General features: G+C 39.9%; 1 protein-coding gene across 1 annotated transcript in view; it reads right to left on the bottom strand.

The window, feature by feature from the left end:
• Window positions 1-15,790: 15,790 nt before the first annotated feature.
• Window positions 15,791-24,276, bottom strand: part of DPY19L1 (dpy-19 like C-mannosyltransferase 1) — a 45,549-nt gene continuing 37,063 nt past the window's right edge. The window contains exons 20-23 of the mRNA XM_048299151.1: window positions 20,861-21,035; window positions 19,991-20,090; window positions 18,426-18,551; window positions 15,791-17,375 (exon numbers count right to left, since the gene is read on the bottom strand). Coding sequence (XP_048155108.1) covers window positions 17,219-17,375; window positions 18,426-18,551; window positions 19,991-20,090; window positions 20,861-21,035 — 558 coding nt within the window. The 3' untranslated portion in view covers window positions 15,791-17,218. The remainder of the gene's footprint in view (window positions 17,376-18,425; window positions 18,552-19,990; window positions 20,091-20,860; window positions 21,036-24,276) is intronic.

Raw genomic sequence — 24,276 nt, 5'->3', positions numbered from 1 at the left:
AGGGCAGACAGTTCCATCTGCATCTCCATGCCCTTACAGATAAAGGTGCTGAGAAAGAAGGGATGGGCATCCCGTAACAGCATTTAGGCTGACAGCTTCTTAGACCTTTGGGCAGCAACTTTCCATGGGGTTTGAAGCCAATGGGCTTCCTCACAGCTGTTGAAGCCAGTCTGAATCTAAGGTGTCGTGTCCATCAGGCTGTCAGAAAGAAAATTTTATTCTTGTTAGGGTTGTTTTTAACCAGATCATTTCTAAGAACCACTAGCATGCTGGGAGGTGGTAGGGACATTCTTATGGAAGACAGTGGGAGGTCAAACTGCAGCAGCCCTGACAGATCAAATCTGCACCAGGATCAACGAAAGGGTGCACATATGCATGTGCAAAATTAACTGCACACTGTCAGGCCTGATGAGACACCTTTGACTGTCAGAAAACTGGAGGCACCAGTAGCAGACTCTTCACACTACACAAATTCCTGCCTCCCTCCTACACAGAGTTGTCCTTCCAAGGTCTCAACCCTGCAGACACACCAAATGAGCAAAGATATGGGTGCTCCAGGTAAGACCTGTCTCTGGCTAACCTGCATGTAGACATCTTTATATTATTTGAAAGTAGACATACATATCTGGAGTTGTTAGGCTGTGAGCTGAACTTTATCTGAACTCTACGGTTATGTTGTGTAAGTCGAAGATGGATTAAAGTGAAATCTGGAGCTAACAGTCTGAACATTAATAAGGGTTAGAATAGACAAAGCCAGCAGCTTAAATATGACTTAATAGCTAGAGTGGAGAGCCCCCAGGTCATGATATGTGAACTATAACAGACACATTACAACACTGACTGCAGATTCAGCTGAAACTCACCCCAAATCTGACCTAAGGGAGTATGAAGACAACAACATTGCAACCATTTGGTAACAAAACACTGAACCAACAAAGAGTGGTAACACCCCAGACTTTAACTTGTCTGTTTGTCCATACTGTCACGTGAAGCATGGGGAGTTCAAATTGTAAGGGTGTAATTGCCCAGGAATTTCTTTGTTTGGGATACCTCTTTTGAGGCAACTGCCTTGAGCTACCAGAGACTGTGATTGATCTGTGCCAACGAAGTATCTAGTGGAGATGAGAGCCTGGTGACAAAATTTCCACTGCAAGATGAAGGCAGAGTCAGGCTCCAGTGCCACTTCACACTTCCCCAAAGTGAGCCTCTCACTTTGCATAGTGTGCATCTGTGACCAGACCAGTGCACGAGGCACCAGCTGCTGGATGTATCGCTCTGACCTAACCAGAACCTCCCACCACAACTCCTGAAGAACAAATTCACTGCTGACAAACCCCCACTGAGGATGAGGAGGTTTGGTCCAAAGGCTTATGAAACCACTGATCCCCACAATTCAGCTATTTCTATGCTTGCCATAATGAATCTTCAGTAGTCCAATAACAGCAGTTCACGACCATTGCAAGAAAAGAGTCAGACTTACCAGGCTACACAGTGACCTTGAGCTCACTTCTTCATCAGTAGAGTGGGGGAAAAGATGAAATGAAGTTGCCTTCTCAACATGTTATCAGCATCCATCCAAAGGTGTACTCAAGAAAGCTTGCCTGAAACAGATGAGGGCAGATGGCCAAACTCCAAGTTTCAGTTATTTACACATTTATCAGAAAAATCCAATTCCTACAACTTTCCCCACAGCAAATTCCCAAACAATATTTCTTTTGCTGCTGAACGTGACTTTGTTTTATTTGGAAATATCAGCCACAATGAGCAAGCTCTGAAATACCAGAGTGAAACAACAGCAGGAGGAAGGGAAGGAAGGCATTCAAAGTTACCAGAAGGAAAACTGCAATTTTCCAATCAGCTCACGAACGAGGGTTCACTGACACTCTGACAACTAGAGCTTCAATCAGCCTGCAAAGTCTATTTAATCTAATTTGCTGATGAGATCAGGCCAAGCCTTCCTATTCATTCTGTTCCTTGATCTAGTGCTAACCACACATATTCCTGTAGCTTGTGCCAGCCACCCCTGCACCCTTGGGACTCTCCAAGAACAAGCGTGCGTATGATGCCTGCTACCCTTTGGTGATAGCACAGAAAAATCCTTCTTTTTAGAAGTCAGCACTAGTCTAAGCAGACCAAATGTATTACCAAAAATGCAATAGTGATAGAACAGCTTTACCATGGTGCAACTTTAGAGAGAAGGAGGCTGATATTGTCTCTGTTACTATAATTACATGAGAGGCGTGTAAAGCAGCAACATAATTACTCACCCCACACTCACTGTGCCTTGGAATTGTGCAAAATTGATAGAAAGAAAACGACAAGTAAAGGGTCACAGCAACACATGCAGTTTCCAGGTGAGGTACAGTCAGTTACTATGTAAAAGACTAACAAGAAAGGCCAAGAAAGACAGAGAGTTTGCCATGGGGAGGTCAGACCCCAGAAGATTTGGATCTGTGCTACAACCACTCAGCCATTCCCCTCCTGGACAGGAAACTCTGAGTTTGAGTTTGGCAGCTCAAAACTCCCACAACCCTTGTTTAACCCAGCACAAATGATGGCAACGTGGTTTATCCCCTGCTCACCTGCTCTCCTCATCTGCCAGGCAAGGAGGGAAAGGAGGAAGGATCATGAGCACATTTCCAAAAGGACAACATTTCTCCTTGCTGACTGCATTTTTCAAAGTGAGCCAGACGCTGCTCTTCCATACACTGGATCAATGTAGCACCAGCAGAGCTCCAAGTCAGAGGCATACTTAAAAGTGCAGCTTTATCCCACCAATTACCCTTTCTACAAAAGGTCTTGCTACTATCTCTCCAACCCCATCCTCCTGCATTCCCTGGGCCATTTGCTTCAGGAGGATAAGGTTTAAGAGCAGGGACACTCCTTTGACACGGTGGCATGAAATTAAATGAGTTGTCTATAACACCACTGATGCCAAAACCACGTTTAGGTGTGTATTTGAATGGAGACAGGCTGAGCACCAAAATGCAAGTTCAGTCCATCAGTTCCAGGTACCAGACACCGAGTTGCCTGAGCTGGAGGAGCACCTGCTTCTCCTGCACCCTCCCAGCCCCCCATCCACACCACACTCTATGCCCATGGCTAAACATCTCCCAGAAAGTGAGGAAACCCCTAATCTGAAACCAGAAGCACAAAAGCAAGAGCAGGGGCACTTCAGGCAGCTCACTAAGAGGCTCCATGCATTTTCCTTCAGCATGCATGAAGGAAAATGGTGCCAACCACACATCTATAGAAAATCCTGTCAGCCTCCTCTGCCAGCTACAGCAGCTATTTTTGTTTTGCCGTGTAGACTGCAATTGCACAGAATGCTCAGAATTTCCCCCTCAGCTTTCTTTGGGACAGGGATGGACTTTCCTAGAGGTTTGTTGAACTCACACAGTCACCAGTGTTAATGAAAAGCATCCAGAAAGAGCCACTGTCCAGATTGATGCACCTTAATCCACAGAGCAAGAGAGTCAGTTCCACCACAGCTCAGCTTCTTCAGCTGGAAATGAGTCCAGAGAAACATGAACAGAAGCATGGCTGTACAAAGCAGATTTCTTTACTGAACTTTAAAGATTAGATACCTTTCTGATGCAATTTTTGACCTTCTAAAAATGTCATTTTTATTCATTCAAACAATTTGCAACATGAAAGCTTAAATATTATTCAGGGGAATCCTTTGTCCTTTTCAAAATGCCGTTACATTCATCAAGACACACATATTTGTTATTATGTGCCTCTTTTTAATTCTATTTTACTGTAGTACTGAAAGCGAAGTTCATGACCTTTAACTACACTTTGAATTCCTCTTTACTTGAGTTGCCTCAAGTCTTTACACCACATTGAACTTGCTGCAGGGCTCCGAGGCTGTTTCTTTACCTTCCTTGAAATATACTTGTCGGGGGGTAGGAGCCAGGGCTGTGCTTCCCAGCCCCCTCGCAATTCAGACAAGAGCCCTACACTCCTGGCAATGTCGCCAGCTGCTCTCTGGGCTGCAGGAGGTGAAGGCACCTTAGTGATGCCTGGGCATCTCCCTGCTCTCTCTCAAACTGGCAGAGCAGTATTAGGGATGCAAATACTGCCGTACAGATGCATACAAGGTGGCTTTTCATCTGACCAGGCAGGATACCAAAACCACTGCACCTCAGAGGCGTATCTGCCTAAACACTCAGGGCCAGCGCTGCTGCAGCTACTCTGCCTTTGTCATTTGGGCTATTGAGATGAAAGCTTTGAGCCTTTGCTTTTATGCCAGCTACAATCTTTAAATCCCTGCCTGCAGAGTCGATATACTCCCAGCCCTTTACCCGCCCCATCCTTATTTGTACACAGGCAGCAACACCACGTCAAGGAGCATCAGTGCTGCAGGTTTCAGGCTCACACTTTGTCCCCAGCTGTAAGCCAGCACTTGAAAAAAGAGAGCATTTAAATCAGCCTAAATCCAAAGGAAAACAACTATTTCCAGAATGGCAAAATTCCATTATTTTTGTATTTCCATTTAAAGTGGGAATTCTTTTTTGGGTTATGTATTAGCATGTCATCTAGTTATACAGCTTACAAAGGATAAAATATTGCCAAAGAAGTTTTACACTGAAATTAGCTATGTTTCTGCAGTTACCTGAGCAAAAACATATGGAGAATATGAAAAGGCATAAAAAGCAATTTTCTCGAGCTCTGCCATACTGAATTTATACAGATAACAGCATATGAAAGACTTAACTGAAAGCAAATCCCTGCCACTTTGGACCTTAGATTTAAGTTGGTGACACGCATTCACTCAGTTCAGTGTTTCCAAATTCCTTGCTGCTGCTGAGCTTCATTACCAATCAATTAGCAGATGCTACACTGCGCTGCCAGGTAACAAACTGATCTCAGTTAGCAAATAAACACTCTTTCAACCAGACAACTGTAATTCAGGTCTTCTAGGTGCCAGCTATCCTGGATGTGCAAGATTCCAGAAACTCCTTCAGGCCTCTGCAAAATAGGAGGGCACTGGATCTGTCCCACTCCATATGGGCTCCTAGTGGGTACTGAGGTATGTTCAGCACATCAGTCATTATTTTTTCAGCACTTCACTGTCTGAGACAACAACTGCTAAAATCTTACAGCTCTGTGCTAGGGAGGTTTAGATTGGATACTAGGAAAAATTTCTCCACCGAAAGGGTTGTCAAGTGACACCTGCTTTTATAAATACAGGACAGACTGAGAACTATTTTGCCTTGTCAGGCAATCATATTTATAAGGCTTTCCTGTTTCATCTTCCCCAACAGTCAAGCACTGGAACAGGCTGCCCAAGTGGTTGAGTCACCATCCCCAGAGATATTTTAAAAAAGGTGTAGATGTGGTGCTTAAGTACATGCTTTAGACTAGGTGGACTTGGCAGTGCTAGATTAGTGGTTGGACTCAATGATATTAAGGTTCTTTTTCAACCTAAAAATGGCTCTATGATTCTAAAACACTTTTTCCCCAGGACAGACACAGCTGACCAGTGCCATGGTGGGCAGTCTGTACCCCGTACCTGTCCTTCTGGGTGATACAGGTGGCACCTACCTACAGCACTGCAAAGCCTGCTTGCTTTGTTTAACACAACCACATACCAGAACCAAGACTTATTCCCATACTTCCTAGAAATTATCTCCTGACCTCTATCCAAATTTCTGGCTATTTGAGCTGAAGACCGGAGATTTGCTCCTCTCATATTTGGCACAGGTCAATCACTTTACATTTTGTCCTGGATTTTCATACCCATGTCAGTGTTAGCTGTTGACAACACATGAGATGGCATAATGTTGTTCTCCCCCTTTTTAGCCATTTCTTCAGTCTGAGGCTTTCCTTTACATATCACACAGTAGTTTTCTTTTCTTTATATCTGAGGAAGAGTAGGGGGGATGCTAAAAAAAATAACAAAACCTTTACCTTAAAAGGGTATCTGAGACACAGATACAGCACCACCCTACAATTAAAGCTCATACCCTCCACCTGTGCATGCACACTCAGGCTGGTGACTGCTCAGGTGATGACTTGCTATACCTTATTTATCATGCACCTCTCTGTCCCCTCTTAATCAAAACAATCTGAATATAAGCTTGAACAATTGTCACGAAACATCTAACATTTTCTAAATGATGGGAAAAAACTATCTGCAGCTTTAATATGGAGTTTCTCGCAACAGGAGAGCTCTCAAGCCCAGTTGGTGAGGTATTCAGCTGTGGTCAGTTCTCTACCCAGGACACATTCACAACCTCACAATGCTTATCTTCATAGATACTCAACTTTGACATTAAAACCAGTCCCCACTTTTCACAATTTGAGGTTTTAGGATGTGACTTTGTAACATACAGCAAGTTTCATAGAGAGCTTGCTAAAGGTTTTCCAGTGTGCATGTTCCTTTACCTTCATCTCTCAGCTGTTGGCTGCACACGTCTACACATAATTTTCACAGGCACTTTAAATTACTTTTAATTTCCACAAGACTGAGTATTACCTTGACCTGTTCCTATATCCTATTCCCCATAAAGCTGCAGGAATGCCTCAGCTAACCAAAGGAGAAGGTGGTGGAGGTGGAGAGGCAGCAGACCATGCTTTCTGGCAGCAACAGCAGTTTGTTGAGCTGCTGACATCGGCTTTGTACTCAGAGAGCAGGCAGATTTTTGAACTATCAAAGCTTTCCAAAACAATTGTCTGATAAAATATACTCTGAGGACAAAGCACTGTGAGGGTACCATGGATGGAAACTCTGATCCGGCATTGCACCTAACAGTGATCCGCTATTCGGATGCCCTCGGACCACACAGCACACATGTGTATGCCTAGACACTGGAAAACCCACAAATGTGTCAAAGTTAATCCCTCCAAAACTAGCACAAGCCAAAATTAAGGTTGTGTGTGACAGTTAATTTATTCATTCTTTCTACATGTGGACAAAACACATTATAGAACAGAATTACTTCCACAAAGTATATTTGATTTATATAGCACATTAAATAGGCTGCCCTGATTAATTATATTTCATTAGTTTACCTTATCTCAAATGTTCAGTGCATGGCCACACACCTTTTTTACTCCACGCTTTTCAGATATGCTGCCTTAGATTACTATTTCATACCCATCATCACACCACAAGTCTGCATAAGACACATCAATGCAATTATGTCCCCAAAACCCTTGTGAGGAAGCCCATCCTTCCATCTCTCTGGACATAGAATAGAAGTCTTGCATCACCTGATCTAAATTGATACTTTCCAGTCAAATTTCCTAGTGGCTTCATGGACAGCTGCAAGTGCACAGCCCTTTACAGCAGATTCCACTTGCATCAGTGAAGGGGCCTGAACTGGAAAAGCCTTGTTCACCCTTTAGTTTGCTTGACTTAGTTAAACTATCAGCAGATAATAAAGGGGGTAAGATATGACTCAACCACACCTTAGGAAATAACCCTCTATGTTAGAGAAGCACACATCACCGTCTCCTCCAGAGCTGTGGGATTCTGCCGGTCAAATGTAGACACAAGCACACACTCCACATCCTTGCTGTCCCCAACCCAGTCCCCTTGAACCTGTGCACCTCACAAGATCCACAGAAATACCTCAGCAGCTCCACAGCCTGCCTTCCAAGCCTGCACTGATGCTTATGCCTGCAAGCCTACAGGACCTTGGGCTGGACCTATGTGCAGCCCCCTCTGGCTTTTTGTTGTGCCCTTGGAAGCAGGACTGTAGCTTCTGCAGGCCAGAGGGCAATTAGCTAAAGTATCCACAGCTCTTCAAATAACATTCAGACAGCCTCCTTTTCTTGGTCTTCCCTGCAGCAGGTGCTGGTCCCACCTGTGCTGACTCTGGAAGGGCTGGGAGTGCTCTGCAAGGGCGGCACCTGGAGCCGCCACAGCTGAGCCCTTGAGCTGTGGCGGTGCCACGAAAGGGGCAGGGAGGTGCATACTCTCCTTGAGCACAACCTGCAGATATAAAGCAAGGAGAGGGGCTTTTCTGTCTGGAGTATGAGGATGGAAATAACATCTCAAAATCAGGCTCATGCAACCAATATGCCTTATAGGCATCTTGATCCTTCCAAGGAAAGGTCTCTCTCTGCCTCTTATGTGCAGAGCTGTGGGAAAAAGCTCTGAAATAAGCACTTTGCAAAGGCAAAAAACTAATTAATAGCCCTATGAAGAGTAAAGCCTGCTCTTCTTAGCTTCCCCTCCTTTACCATAATAACTCCCTTTTCCCATGTCCTCACTACACCTGCACAGAGACAACAGTGTTGTGCTTGGGGCAGAGGTACTCAGGCAGCGGGGTTCTGCTGCTTTTGCAGTGTGGGATGTAATGTTAACCTCTATTGCCTTCCTCCTCTGTACCAGCATCACCAAAACCTGTAAGAAAGTGTCTATTAGTGCTTTACCTCCCCGTCAAATTTCATTTAACTCAGGCAGGAGCTCAAAAGTTTTTTGGTGGGGCCTGACAGAGCAGGGTCGTTCTGAAGGTCCAGCACCCCAGGCTCCTATCAGTCTAGTTTGATCCAGCCACTGAAAAAAGCTGGTTGACTGTTTGTGTATTCCTCCACAATGCCTTTTTTCCTTGATTGTTTGAGGAGTCCTGTGATGAAAGAGACTACAAACTCATCTGACGTAAAAAAATAGATTTATTTTCCCAGATGAATTTCACCTGTACAGATTCCTGATCTGGTTTATGGCACTGATTGCATGAAATTTCATGCTGGCATGCAAGCTGGCTGGGGGACAATGAATTCATCAGTGGCACTTGTGTTTATGCTGTCACATATGTGGAAATACAGCTTTAGACAGACTAAATCTTTCTCCCATTTTAATATCACTTACCTTACAAAGGCTTTAGAAGAAGATTGTATTTAACATTCTCATACCTGTATTTTGCATTAGCCATTCTCTGGAAGTTAAATCAGCTTTTCATTTCTTCAAATGTTCATCCTTGGTTTTATTTTTAATTCAATTTTTTATACAATCAATGAAAAAAAGAATAATTTATTGATGTTTTTCTCTAACTGAATGTGATTGCTGTGTCTCCCCCCAGCCTTTCAATCTTTCTCAGTCACAGAATAGTTCTGGGAGGTGGTATTACCACTTGTACAAATTGTGGGTTTAGACTTCAATAATCCTGAGGAAGTAGAAAATCTCTACCTCAGGGAAAGTTAAGTTTATCCTCCTCTAAATCCTTCCAAAATCAAACACACATGTTAGTAAACGGATAGTGAAGTTTCATCCAGTGGTGAGACTGAATCCAACCACTCATGAAGCAAAGCCTGAGTAAATGGGCTCCTGGATGCTGGAAATGTAGGCTAGAACCAAGGGCAAGCTCCCTAAAGTTGCTGGAGTAGCACTTTAATGGCATCTCACCTGGCAGTGATACCTGCTACAGATGAAACCTGGCTGAACTCTGGCATGCCAGCTACCAGGTCAGCACGCTCTGTGGTGACAGCCCACGGCACAGAATGTGACCTTCCCAGCTCCGAGTGTGTCTCCTGCATGGACCTTGCAGGTCACTTGCTGCTACCCATCTTGTTCTCACAGCAGTGATTTAGGCAGTCACAAAGGAGTCAGTGAAACTCAGGGTCTGCCTCCAAAGGTAGAAGTAACTTCCAGAAAGATTCCCTGCAATGGACTTGTGTTGTAACCGCTAGATTTTGCTTAGCAGGCTGTAGCTCCCTGAGGGCTCAGCGAGGGTTTCCTCGCGCAATGCGACCCAGTCACATCCCGCAGTCCATTTTGGACAGCCCTGCAATCTTGCTCTGGTCAGCTATCAGCGTTACAACCAGTGATGATGAAGGAAGGAAGAAGGGTCTCTCATGAGGGTTGAGATGGCTTGAATCATATCTCGTCCCTGCCTTAAGGGAACAAGGGGGGAACAATCTGGGATAGGAAAAAGCATAGGTAAACAGGTCACCACAGACTTCTGACCTCTGATTGTGCAGAAACAATAGCTACAAAGAACTCAGTAAGCTGAGCCACTAAGAGGTTTGGCTCCTTTGCTTTTTACCTTGAAATAGTCTCTCTGCTCACATACTCTCTGCTATCAGCTCAGATGGCAACAGAGAAGGGCAGCCCACAGTCACACACTCATCTTACATAAGGAAGTACCAAGAGCTATCAGGAGACCAGAAACTGATGAAATGTGTCTGTACTGTTTGCCCTCAATTCTATTTCCACATTGTGTGCTTCCTTCATCCTTGGTTCTTAACAAGTGTAATCTGACCCACCAAAAGAGATCAGTGGGATCTGTAAAATTGTCAGAGACTATCTTCTGACATTTTGGCCACTTTATCAGAGGAAATTGCCCCGACTTATAAAATGTACAGTAAAATTTTCGTGTATATTTTCTGTAATTTCCTGTCACAAATTTGCAGAAGAAAGTTCCATAAGGAACTGTAGGCATTTACAGAGTGGTAGCAACATCAAAAGGTTCATCACTGTTGTTATTTATTTGTGGAATTTAAATAGGGGAGCACAGAACAGGTAACTTTCCATCATAGTTGCCTGCTCTGCACAGAGATTTAAATCCCTTGAGTCACGGAGTGGAGTATTACTTTTAACACAAAGGCATTGGATGAAGCATAGTGGTAATAAGGGGATGAAAAAAGGTCAGGGGAAGAAGGGGGAAGCACAGTGTGAGGCAATAGGGAAGAGAAGTTCTGTGCCTCACCTCACTGACAGCAAAGGTGACAGCAACCACGTGCTAAGGGAGTCTACATGATTTGAAACGATTCAAAAAACACACCTGTAACACACAGATAAACCAAGGAGTTAAGCTGATAAACAATAGTGATATGAAGTGACATCACCAACCACAGACCACTCCAGTTTTGTGGTTTTAAACACACTGGATGTCCTCTTTTGTTTCAAAAACTCTTGAGAGCAGGAGTGGGCATTGCATAGGTCACATGTTCATTAAGCACAGCTCTTCATGAAAGCTTTCCAACTGAAATGCTTAGCACAGCAGAGCAACATCCTCTTGTTACTTCTTCAGTGACTTGTCTTAATGTGCTTTAACATCAGTCTTGGAAAGAGAACAAAAAAAGGAGCCTCAGACTGTGCAATTCTTCTTGTGGCAGCAAAAAACAATTAACAAACTCTAGTCCTACATCCAAAGCAAAAGGGCAGCTTGAAGCAGTGCTCATTGAGGATCAGGGGATCTTTTCAAAATAAACATTTATTTCTTTCTTGAAACGCTTTCAAGATTTACTGTTATTACTACTGTTTATAACTACTATTATACACATAGCCTGGAGTAAGCTACTTGTAGGATGTAAGTTTCTCTCCCTTCATCTTGGGGTGAAAGTTTCAGTTTAAGTAGCCACTTCTGAGTGACTGACTTGACCGATACATTTTTTCTGGAAGTTGGACCAGGACTGCACACCCTTGAATGAAGGCACACAACATAATTCACAACTTTGGAAAAGCCATTCCTTTGCCTCTTTCATAGTAAAGTTTGTTCCTTATGTTCCCAGTGATTAATTCCAACAATCCCTCATTTTGTCCAGAGTGCCTCCTCTGCACATCGACTCGTACATTAGTCAGACCAGGTTATACTCCTTTCAAAGGACTGCATCATGACACAGTATGTTACATTTGTCCAAAGTGCTCTTAAGATGCAATCAAAGTCCTTGGGAAACTTGGTCAAACCACCAGCCACTATGACCTAAAAAAAATGTCATGCAGATTCCCAGCAGCTTGAAGAAATTCTTCAGCAAAGCCCATGTCTGGATTTGCTGCTTAGGGTAGTAGCAATGCAGTCCTCCCTAAGAACAAATCCAGCTCCCACTAAATCAGTGGTTCAAGACCACACAGAAGACCATGTGCTCCGATCATTGGTGTAAGCCAAGCATTTTGACAAGATTTACTAAAACCAGGTCACTTTTGGAAGATACAAACATCTTCTCAGTTTCAGCTACACAGTTTTTCTCAAGTCTATTCTGTTCAGTTTTATTCCATTTCCCAGCATGGAAGTAAACAGAAAAAAATTAAATAGAACACTGGAAAAAGAAAAAACCAACCAAAAAGAGACATTCCAAATAAAGTCTGGCTTTATTGAAACCATGTTTCCCTTCGACAGCCCGGCTGCCCCTCGACATTGCAAGTATTTATGCTTTTCAATTTATTTCAATTGGAACTTTATTGCTTCACTACTTCTTGTGTGTAAGGACAACCTTACAAAACAAGACATCAGTGCTGACAGGTTTCTTTCTAAATTCAAATATGAATTCAGCTGCACATCGAGGGTTCAAAGGAAGGCAATAAGACAATACATGTCACAAGCTCCTAATTCAACAGCTTTTTTACAGTATCTTTTTATTTCAGGCAAAACCTAATGGATGAAACAAACCTGCAGTTCTTCAAGTAAATAGCCAAGACCTCATTAATTTAAAAATTAGTTACAGATTCTGTAAGCACCACTTGCTAAGTAACATTTCATTGGTTTTAAGCATTGAAGGTAGTAAACTCTAAAATTAAAGGTCTGAATAAATAAGTTGTGGAATAGTGCTTTTGATCATCTTGTTACCATTTATTCCTTCTCAAAATAATTATTCCTTTTATTTTTCAAGGTCAGGCTGGATGAGGCTTTGAGCACCCTGGACTAGTGGGAGGTATCCCTGCTCATGGCAGGGTTGGAACTAGATGATCTCTAAGGACCCTTCCAACCCAAACCATTCTATGATTAAATTATGTATTAACACAAAAATAGCCAAAGCATATGAAATCAAAGATTCTGTATGCAGCAGCCAGTAGCATGATAACTGCAGCTAAACCCAGCAAGGATCTAGAACAAAGAAAATTAAGGTCAAGGAAAACATCTACACCTAGTGCTTTTACACAACTCATGTTTTGAGTCGAACGGCCTTTGAAATACTCCAGGAATGGAGTATTCCAATTTCTACTCAATGCATTTACTAATCTTGATTCTAACTTTAGGTTTTTCAAAATTTTTTTAATAAGCAGTGGAAGATAAACTCCAACTATAGATGCATTACATTTTACCATTCCAAATAAAAGAAAAGCAAGACAGCAATTCAAACACCATCATAAAGCTAATTTAGGAAAAAAATAGGAGACATCCTACTCTGGGCTATTTTCAGGCTTTGCTACCTTGCTTTAGCCAAGAAAAAAACTGAAGTAGGACTTTCAGAAATAGTTAACAACTATAAAAGCCAATACTTCAGAAGAGGCTAGGATTTTTTTGCAGAGCTCAGGCAGAGATACCTACAGCAAGACACTAACTGCCAGCAAATAATGTTTGCTAACAGCATCCCGAGACACTCTAGGGACTGGTAGTCAGAGAAGCTGAGCAACTGGTTGCTCAGTAACACGAAGATGATACTGTTCAGGTGCTCAAACACAGGAATTATTAATAATGGAAGTAAGAATTTGGTGCACTGGCTTTGAAAATAAGCTTGGTCAAGCCTAAAGAATGAACCAGTGATTTGCTTCCTTTCAGGAGAACACTTAGAGGAGAGAGGCTTTCCTGTTGCAGGCTCAGTATCACCTTTAAATGCAATCCAGTCAGTGTTTGCATATTCTTCAGGCTAAAAACTGGATGTCATCCTTCCTACCAACCAGGCAAAAAAAAATGCTGCTTGCACTCAAGACTCAATTTAAACATTAATAACCTTGACAGGGTGGAAGACTGGCTACAGGGATCCTCCCCGAATCCTCAGCCAGATATGAAATCAATATTATTCATTCACTCTGTGTTTTCTATCCATATCTCATGATCTATTGGCAATAAGTGTTCTATACATGCTGTAACAGGAAGTAATAAAGTTGTTGAACTACTACATGATGAACCCACTCAAACAACTGATGATTTCAGACATTGTATGAATTACATCCATAATGGAGAATTATAGCATGAGATCAGAAACAAGCCAGTTTGCTGAGAAGGAGATTCTGCCTAACCCTGTAAATCCTGCTATTACTCTGTTCCAACCTAAAAGGTCAGCTTAAAGCTCTGCTACAAACAGTTTATCACAATGCTTGACTTTGATTTTGTACTGCTACAGCTGAGAATTTATTGTAGCACTGAGAGGTTTCACTACCCAAGCAAATTCTGCACAGCTGACCAGCTCTCATATTTAGAACTTCTGCATGCTATGCAAGAAAACAATGCTGACTTCTGAGAGCCCTGTGTTTATACTCTTTACATATCTGCTTTTGCTAAAGGAGTTTTCTTCACTTGGAGCAAGCCCTGTGTTGTGGAACTCCGTGTCTTAATCATAAAAATCCAAGAGATTGATTCAATTTCACTGCTTCAACTGAACTGCAAAAAAGGCAACAAAACATTTTTTTGTAATGGTATATGAATAGAATGAAGTGCAGGCCAGTACTGAGTAGGACTTAGCACCTTCATTTCACAAAGGTGCTTCATTTGGACTCCATACTAAATATTAAGCTTGCACAATTATCCAAATTGTAATTGTGCCCATTGTACTGAAAAAACTTAACGCAAAGCAAGCAATATTTCAGATTCCAACAGACCGATCTGTATGATTGTCATAGTTTAACCCAAGCCAGAAGCCAAACCCTACACAGGCACTTGCTCACTCCTCTACCAGCAGGATCAGGGAGAGAATCAGGATAGCAAAAGCCAGAAAATTCGTGGGCTGAGATACAGACAGTTTAAGAGAGAAAGCAAAAGCTGCACATACAAGCAAAAACCAAGGAATTAATTTAGTTCTTCCCATGGGCAGGCAGGTGTTCAGCCATCTCCAGGACAGCAGGGTCCCATAACACACAGCAGTGACTTCAGAATACAAACACCAGCACTCCAAATATCCCTCCCTTCCTCCTTCTTCTCCCCACTTTGGTATACACTGAGCATGATGCCAGGTGGTCTGGAATGTCCCTTTGGTCAGTTTGGACCACCTGCCCTGGGTGTGTCTCCTCCCCACCTCCCACACACCCCCAACATCCCGGCCAGCGTGGCAGCATGCCATGGCTCTGCCAAAACACAGACCCCAGCCCAAACCAGCACAATGATCCAATACTCCAAAAATGTAATGGAAACTATCTTCAAGTATGGCAGCATTCTAGTCTTGTGCCTAAATTACTTCAAGGCCTCCATGTATTTAAAGCCGAGCTTACTTGTGTTACATTTATTGATTAGGATCTTGCAAAGGGAAAAGAGAGCTAAGAAGCCTCCAACTTGGGTTTTCTGGTTGAGGTTGCAGTGATAAGCATAATGTTAACATGGTGCTCCTATGTGTTAAGTGTTGCGTTATTTAAACAAAAATTCTTTCCTTTGAAACTGAGAGCATATTACTAAGATGACAAGACATTCATAAGACACCTGATTCAAGAATTCACTTACTTCTTCCTCACAATCATATATTGCATTTTTTACTTTGTATTTTTTCATTACTAAATTTTATCACATTAATATCAAACAGATGACAAAAATTATTTGTGTTTCAGAGCAGTTCAAAGAGAAGGACAGCATAACATCCCTGGAGCTGAAAATTTACAGTGTCTGGCCATGTACAGAGTAATAGTCACCTCCTCATCAAATGATGAACATTTTTACTAACGCACATCTTTGAGCCTTAACTTTTGAATGCTTCTTCATTCCACCAGTCTTTTCACATATTCCTGCACTGATATTTTGAATAAAAAGGAAGCCAGAAAGAGGTGTGTGATCTCGGTTTAATCATCTGCAGCCCTTCTGTGCATTTTTTAGTTGAAAGTTCAGCTTCAGTCGTATCTGCTGTGGTAACTGTATTGAATTTCAGTTTAACAGACATAAGAGAACCGTAACATCTACCAGAAACATGAGAACAATTTCTATCTTTCTCTTTTTTATTTAACCACATAAGTACACGTCAACAGTTGGCATAAACTTCATAAAAATACAGTACCTTTTTGTGCCGAAACACTAGTCACAATGTTTATATAAAGATTTTTTCCTGCTTCCTTGAATTCAATTAACATTTTAAAAAGTGACTTCCCAAAAGCCCTTTTTTTGTGAGTTTCCTTATAGAAATGTTTCCAAAATCTATTCTGTAAAAGTTAAAAAGCTAATGCATTTTCAGCCATTCTCCCTCACCCTCTCAATAAAACAGATTTTAAAAAAATAAGACGTTTTAGAATACTGATCAGTTGTTATACTACTACTTTATCACAGGTTCCCATTTAATTGACACTGTTACAGGCGTGATGGATGGTGTTCCTATAACATCCAGGATCACCAGATGTTATTAGGGCTAAAAAGACCCATCATACCAATAGACTGACGTGAACAAAAAAACTGAGCTGAAACAAATCCAAACCATGAATGATACACGGCGAAACATCAGACCTTAGAAGTGTTATGCTGTGGAATCACAATTACTGTGACAGCTCCCAACAGCAATAAACATACAAAAATCCTACCAAGTCAGTTAAACAACTAAAAGGTGTCCTTGCACTGGGTATCTCGCAAAGTGAGTTCTCTAATATCTAATTATAATACTGGTGTGACATCAAGATGACAGAAAAAGAGCAGAACCAGTCCAATAACGCTGGAGCAATTATACCCACACAACTGATTACACCCATATCACAACTGGGATAAATTCCACTTTTCTTTAATGCTGATGATGAACTCCAGGCAGGATCTAATATATGGGGAAAGGAAAAAGGGCATTAAATTTTGAAAGTAATTTCTTATCAAGTTAGGCGCTGAAGGTCTAGTTAAGGCAGTGAAGGATTTATTTTAGTATCTTTCTAAGGCTATGACAGATTTTTCCTGAATAAAGCATTTTCCCTTAAGAATTTCATGTATATTATGCCAGCTTATTCTGAATGCATAAGAATGCTAAAAACCCTTGGACACTGAGAAGCTAAACTATTGCTTACTGCAAATATTACCCTTATTAGTCTTCTTTTTTAATATCAATAGGATTCCAATAACATGCACCAAAAAAATGAAGCTTCAAGTCCGCCTACGAACTTTTCCATAGCTACTTTTAGCTCTTTTTGGATCAGTGTTAAATAAAATGTGCAAACATATAATCATTTGCATAGCAAATCTCAAGGGACTGACCCTGAAATAGAAATCCAAACTGTTAGGTTTAAGATATTTCTATAATCAGAATTCACTTAAAATGGTAAAAAATGAAATATACATTTTTCCATTTTAAGTCTAGTAAAAAAGGTATTTCTGATTTAGAATTCTTACAGTTACTAGTTTAAAGATTTGAAAGACTGATGCTTCATTGCATTGAAATGTTATTCCTTCGGAATTTTCAAGACTCTGTAATTGCTGTTTTCAAATACTGTGATGAAATATGGCCTGGAATCCTTGCTCATAAGGGTACATAAAGGAATTTTTCCTCTATTAGCAGGATCTTCGACATCCCAAATTTCAGGCATACTGCAGCCAGGCCTAAAAAAGAGGAATATGAAAAGAGAAATGAAAAAATGCCATAAAACCCCCATGAAGCTTGCCTCATAGTGCTCCATGAATACTTGATTGTGCCATCTGTATTTTTTTAAGTTTGTCTTTATACTAGAAAAATTATCAGATTACAAAATCAATAAATATAGTAGTAATTTAAAAATAGTATTGAGAATGTGTAAAATGCATCTGGCTTTTGTAGTTATGTAATTAATAATTAATTTGGAGGAGGAAGCACATAAAACAACTCAAATTATACAATACATTATACATTACCAGGGACCCTTAAATCTTCTTATAAAATGGAGGGTGGTATACACATTCCTAACATTTCTAAAGAAAACTCAGGAAATAAAACACCTTAAAGTAGTAACTCCTTGCTTTTTATAAAAGATCATAGCCAACATAAATTCCCTGTACAGCTATCTTTCAAAGGTAGATTTACTGAGAATTTTCCAATTTTAACAAAGATAATAGCAAAGAAATTGAACAGATGCATTTAATTTTATTCTAAATGAAAAGAAAATAGAATCAAAAATCCAAACTAATTGTGTTCTGGAGGCCAGAAAGAGAAATCAAGGGGAAAGGAGGGGGAAGAAAAAGCATAGGTCTTTCTGAGGAACAGCTTAAATGTGACAAAATTTTTAGTGACTATTAGTGGTTGTAATATTTTGGTGCTCCAATTAGCTTTTACTCTGCACCTTTTATTCATACTAGGCTTTCATTACACACACACATCTGTTCTTGTCATCAGAGAATAATGACTTCTTTCCTTTGTAAATCTCCTCAGTGTTTTACAGTGAAGTTTAAAAATACATACAACACAGCTTTCCAGGTGCACACAAAGAACAAAAAGTTGTTTATGAGGGTAAAGTCAATTACACCAATTACTATCGAGAGATGCTGGACAGAAATGTATGTTGACACTTTTAATAAATAAAGCACAAATCAACACTTTCAACCTACCACTTGATATGAATCTTAGACTACATATTTGAGGGGTGTATTATTCTTATGAGAAAGAAGGAGATTACTCACTTTTTTCTGCTTACACACAATGACTCTTCAAGAATGTAGTAATTCACTCCTAGTTTTATCAAATCCCTTTTTACTTGGTTTGCAGGTTTTCGACTGTACATGGAATACACTACTTTAGTTCTGGCCCTTCAAAAAGAAGAAGCTAAGTTAGCTGCCATATAGCATGAAAATGTAAGCTTTAACCTTAGACTGGAGAGGAAGACTTTTTTATTTCACAAGGTAACTATGCTAAAGCAAAGTTTACATTAATAGTGCCATTTGCTAAAGTGTGATTATGTCTTCACAAATATGATTCCAAGAAGAACATATACAGCCCTTTGGTTTTTCTGTAGCAGGAGACAACTAACAAGATCCATGATTACTGTGAACTGAAAGTGTAAAGATATCAAAGCAATGCATTCACCATGTAATACTCAAGGCTAGAAATGACCTTGGCCTGGACTGGAGATGATCAGAAGGAATCAATCCTCTGCCAAGTCTCCACAAAAGATCACCCTCATTGTGTCACTATGGTCGCACTGCCCTTGCTGGGACATTTTGAAATGCGGAGCACAAGACCTGGAGTCTGCCTACCGTGATCAAGCAAAATCAGCCCTTGGACACCATGATCCTGTTTTGGAACCAGATGACCTTTAGGGTCCCTCCAACCCAGGCCAGTCCCTATCACATCCAGTAATGTCCTCCTCTGAATGTGTAAAGCATGACACTGTTAAGTCCCATTCAGTTTCTGATACTTGATACAGGTATTGCCTGCACCTTATTTACCCCACACATGCCCTGTCCTGTGTCTTTTTAACTAGGATAGAATATTTCAGTTCAAAGGAACCTATAGCGATCATCCAAGTCCCTCTGTCTGACCAATTCAGGGCTGACCAAAAGTTAAAGCCAGTTAATGCCAGGCAGAGAAATAAGTACATAAAGCATATAAAATGAATCCCTGCCCTTTCTCTTTTATCCCTACCTTGCTGTTTTCTTGTTGTGTTGGAGTTTTTTTAAGCAGTTTCACCAAATTAACAAAAAAATGATTAATTATTAAATTTAGTAAAAGAAATTCATGACCTTTTCAGATAAATCAATTTCCATTTAGGCAAATGTCCTGATTTTGAAAATAACAAGAGTACAAATCTCAGTAACTCCATTACAAAATTTCAGCTTCAATAATTAACCAATTATCACAAAAAAACGACAGCCAATCACAGAAAGCTAACAAAAATAAATAAACTGGATATCTTGGGAAAAAAAAAATCATATCTCTCTACAATGTCAGAAGTAACTAGAATGAAGAAAGGATATAATTGTACAGATTAAATCCAATTCCTTAATTTAATCCTGATTTTTTTGTACTTAAGTTTGAAACCATATCTGTCCCTGGAGTATATACTTTCTGATGAACACAAGTCCTCAAGAAATAATGCATCAGTTTTCAATCTGACTGAAACAACAAATCCACTTCTATGAGGTTTTAACAAATTTTACAACATAACCTCATGCCATTCCTACTGTGTATTACAAACATTATGAGAATGAATAGCAGATACCAATAAAACATCAACTGCAAAACTTACCTTAATCCTGCATCTTCATAGTGAGGATGATTTACAATAGGACGAAGTGTAGACAATTTAACACTTGCCATTGTAGGCATTGCTCCTGCAAAAACTGCATCTGAAACACACAATCAAAGGCATTTTTGAAATGAGGAATTGAACAGTTAGAGAAGCAATTCAAATACTTGAACAGTAATCCTGTAGAAAAACCATGAAGAGGGTAGGGTACTCCTTTTTAAAAGGCCGTACATGGGCATCAACAGGAAATGCAGAAAAATCAGTTTTTTAGTTTGGGTTTTTTTAACCTTGAACTCAATATAAGCCACTAGATAACGAAGCATCTAAGAATGGAGATTTAATGCATCTTATTTTTCCTGAGTGGGTAGAACAACATATTCATTATAACAACACACTTTATTTTTGTCACTTCTTTCACCAGTGTTAAATGGGCAATAAAATCTCAGTCCACCACGTCTTTTACATATTTTCCTTCTAACATGGCAACTACTTTGTTTCCGACCAGTTTTCTGACATGTTTTAGGAAAAGGAAGGGTGCAACCACAACACACATACATTTTTAATTCTCTTCTAGCAAAATGGTGATCATGGACCCACATACAGGACCAGTGTCATTTAAGTAAAAATTTGTTTTAATGGGACTTGGCAAAGATGCTTTTGTTGCAAATACTACCCCAGTGGTTAGAACCTCCAGATTAGTAGCCTGGAGCAAGCTTTTGGTGCTTCTTTTTCATTGGAGATAGCTGTTATGTGGACAAGTAGACATAACAAAGCCACAGACAGTGGCAACACCTCTGCGGTCATTCATGACAGGTTCCATGGCTCTATCTCACAGTAAATGGGGACATCCTATATTATTAAATAGTTTACCTTGTCTGGTATTGACTTTTATCCACTCTAAAAGTTCTTCCTGTGGCAAATTGCTAAATTCTCCCATGATGTTCCACTGAGTTCGAAGGTTTGCAGATCCCTCTATTGTCATCAATGCTAAAATAGCAAAGACCAATGTTTTGGGCTGGATTTTATAGAAGAGCCATCCAAACAACTGAAATGCAAGAATCAATTAATTCCTAGACAACAGTTCTGTAATGTTGTATGCAGAACAACTCATTTTTATTTCTCTACAAGGAACCTAACATATATTACACTATGAAACACCTCTGCTATTGCTTCTCCACAAAGTTTCAGATTATAATTCATAGTATTATAATTCAGAATATAGTAATATAATATTATATACAATACATATTATATTTCAGAATATAATTCCTAAGAATTATTCACGTTCAACAAATATTGCACATTACATTTGCAATTCTAAATGAATTTAAAAAAAAAATTTTAAAATCACATTAATGTGAACTTTTAAAGTTGTAGCTCAAATGTCAAAATCTTCAAGTAAAGATGATTCAGCAAAGCTAACTGGACTTTTACAGTATTGTATCTCCAATTTACATTTAGAGTTTTTATCAGTAGTATACAGATTAGAGATTGTACTGCAAACTTCTGAAACATATCAGAAAAACAGACTTGGGGATAACAAGTTTAATGCTGCTTTAAATCCTACCCTTTCCTTTCTTGAACTGGGGCTTGCATTGTTTCCTAAAGACAATTTGCTGGAGGCTTTAAGCAAATATTCATAAAAATATGAAATAGGTATTTAAAAGAAGTAGTACTAAATTTGCTGTGTTGAAGCTTAGTTTGAGCAGGAACACTTTATCTCACCCATATTTGACCTAACCTTAAATAAGAAAGTATAAATTACATGTTTTCCCAAGCTATTTTTAATGAGAAGGCTTCACACATCAGAAATATCAAACCTGCACTAATTGGATACACTTCATTCATAGTACCATTACCTGTTGTTTTTTTTTAATTAAAGCATGAGACAATAAAATAAAGTCTCTCAACAGAAGCTCCCACTAGGCTGACTACACCCATTAGGTAGTGTGTGTTATCTTTCTTATAAACTAACCACAAACTACCTCAGATTATTAAAATTCTCCAGCCACCTCTCCAAAAATACAGCATACTCTACTCTCATCCTTAAAGACTCACTAAACACTCTAAGAAGAACAGCAGTACTATCCAGGGCAAGTTAATGTACCAAATAGGCCGGACCACTGTGTGGATCTGGAAGGATGAAGTGAAATGAATTAATTTGTAGGCTGTGCTACATAAGCAAACCTCCTTTTTACCAACAGTTGCAAAAATGTCACTTCATGGACATGTTAGAACTTTGACAGTTCCACAGCTTTTCAAATCAATTACAGTACTGTCACACTTTTATAAAACCTCATTGATGTTCAAAGCCTCTGAATTTAGCACTATTTTGTTTACATAAGGAGCCTAGAACGGTTGAATATATATAATTCAAAAGAAGAATCTTTCATGGGGTGCTGTTCCTTATGCGTTTTTTTTTTAATCAATTCAAGGTTTTTGGTTGTTCTGTTTTTTTTTTCAAAATGAATACTTCAAGTCTTTCTCCAGCTATTTCATTTTGTTTTCAAAATGTTCATTTCGGATAATATAATTTCTCCTATAAAAAAGAGGAAATGTGTGGATGTAAATGGTTAAAAGTCTGAACAGAAACAACAGCAAAATTTGGGCCTAACTTGAAGCACAAGTAGTAAATTAGATGAGAAAACTGAACTGAGCCCTAATTTAATAACTCCTATTTGTTCAACTTAAGAGAAGTAAAGGTTCTAATCACATGTTTCTAAAATGCAGTTGTACAGAAGAAGGGAGTTACTCCCTTTGCAAAGATGCGCTACTTTATATTTTTATTTTATTAAAAATCCTTTCTTGAAAATGTGTTATAAAGTGAATTACTTTCCAATGAAAAATCAACATTAGGTCACTTCTTTTCACCAGAAAGCATTCCAGACAATGAAAATATTCTTTATTAAAAAAAGAACATTATCATTTTTATTGCCCATCAGCTGCCAGAAGCTGCTGGTAATGGGAAAATAGGAAGTGCAGGGATTCACGCAGTGGGCTGAAAGAACACAACATACAAAATTTCTTGTCCATATGCAAATAATAGTTTTTAGCCTCAAAATAAATTAGATATGCTAACATAATACTGCAGACAAACTTTCATGGTCTGCTAGATGAAAGCATAGTGTTGGCCTCAATCACAGTAAGATAACTGCCTATGTTAAATTTGCTTAAATTCTTCTTGCGTCTATAAAACCAAATTGTCACTTATTAACTTATACTTCATTCAAACATCTAAAACTTTCAATGATAAATGTACTGAGTGTTAATCTATCATTTGGTCACAAGTCCCATCTTCCCCTTCTTAACTTCCTCCATCCAAGAAATTCTGGATCAGTACTGCACATACAGTCAGATTTTTCAGCCTCAAAAAATTACTTCTGCTCAGCAGCCAGTAGGATAGAAAAAGCTCATTTAAAACCACTTGATAATTTCCTGGCCCTACAAAAACAAACCAACCAAAACAAGAAGAAAAAAAAGGTTTCTTATTGCTTGCTTAAGTCTTAGAAGTGATCTGCTCAGTGGTGGCTCAATAGCCTTAAGGGCCAGTGTTTCTCTATCATGCTGAAGCCAGTCCTGTACTACTTGGAGGATTACCAGCCTCTCCCTACTAAAGAAAGCACACATCAATCAGACCAAAAAAGAATCCAGCTTGTCTTCTGTGGGTATCAATCAGCACCAACCCGGGGAATACATTGAACAGGCAAAAGAACCTCCACTAACAACAGGACAAGGAAATAGATTTTATTTTCACTTAGACTGTTCACCTAAAGTTGGGTTCACCTGAACACTTCTCCTAAGGCCCAAGCCAGGGCCAGGATATTCCCAGGCTGTATTATATAGGGCTGCTGGTCATTTATCCCCTTCTGCACAAAACAAATGTCTGAACTACAGCAATCTAAAAGCCCTTCCCTAGCACTCATGACCTATTTCCTTCAAGCCAACTATGCCTCCATGATGCTGCAATGAAGGAAGCAAAAGTCACTGGACCAAAGTCACAGGGTCCAGCAGGGGTAGCTCCCAGAACAGCTTATCATGTTCAACTGCAGCTCCCTGAGCAGCTTACTCTCACTCTACAATAGGAAACAGCAGAACAACCAAAGGGCCAAAACGTAGTTGGAAGCAGCAGAAAATAAAATATCGACAAAATACGCTGAACCTGTCCTCCCTTCCAAAATTTACAAACTAATGATGGGGCATCCTCTAAGATCCAACACACAACAATTATGAAAAGCATCAGCATTCATTAACTGGCCTGATGACCTCAGCTGCAGTTCTAAACACCC

This window comes from Corvus hawaiiensis, chromosome 1 (genome assembly GCF_020740725.1).
Source record: "Corvus hawaiiensis isolate bCorHaw1 chromosome 1, bCorHaw1.pri.cur, whole genome shotgun sequence".
Taxonomy (NCBI): Eukaryota; Metazoa; Chordata; class Aves; order Passeriformes; family Corvidae; genus Corvus; species Corvus hawaiiensis.
This window is presented reverse-complemented; position numbering and strand designations above follow the sequence as displayed.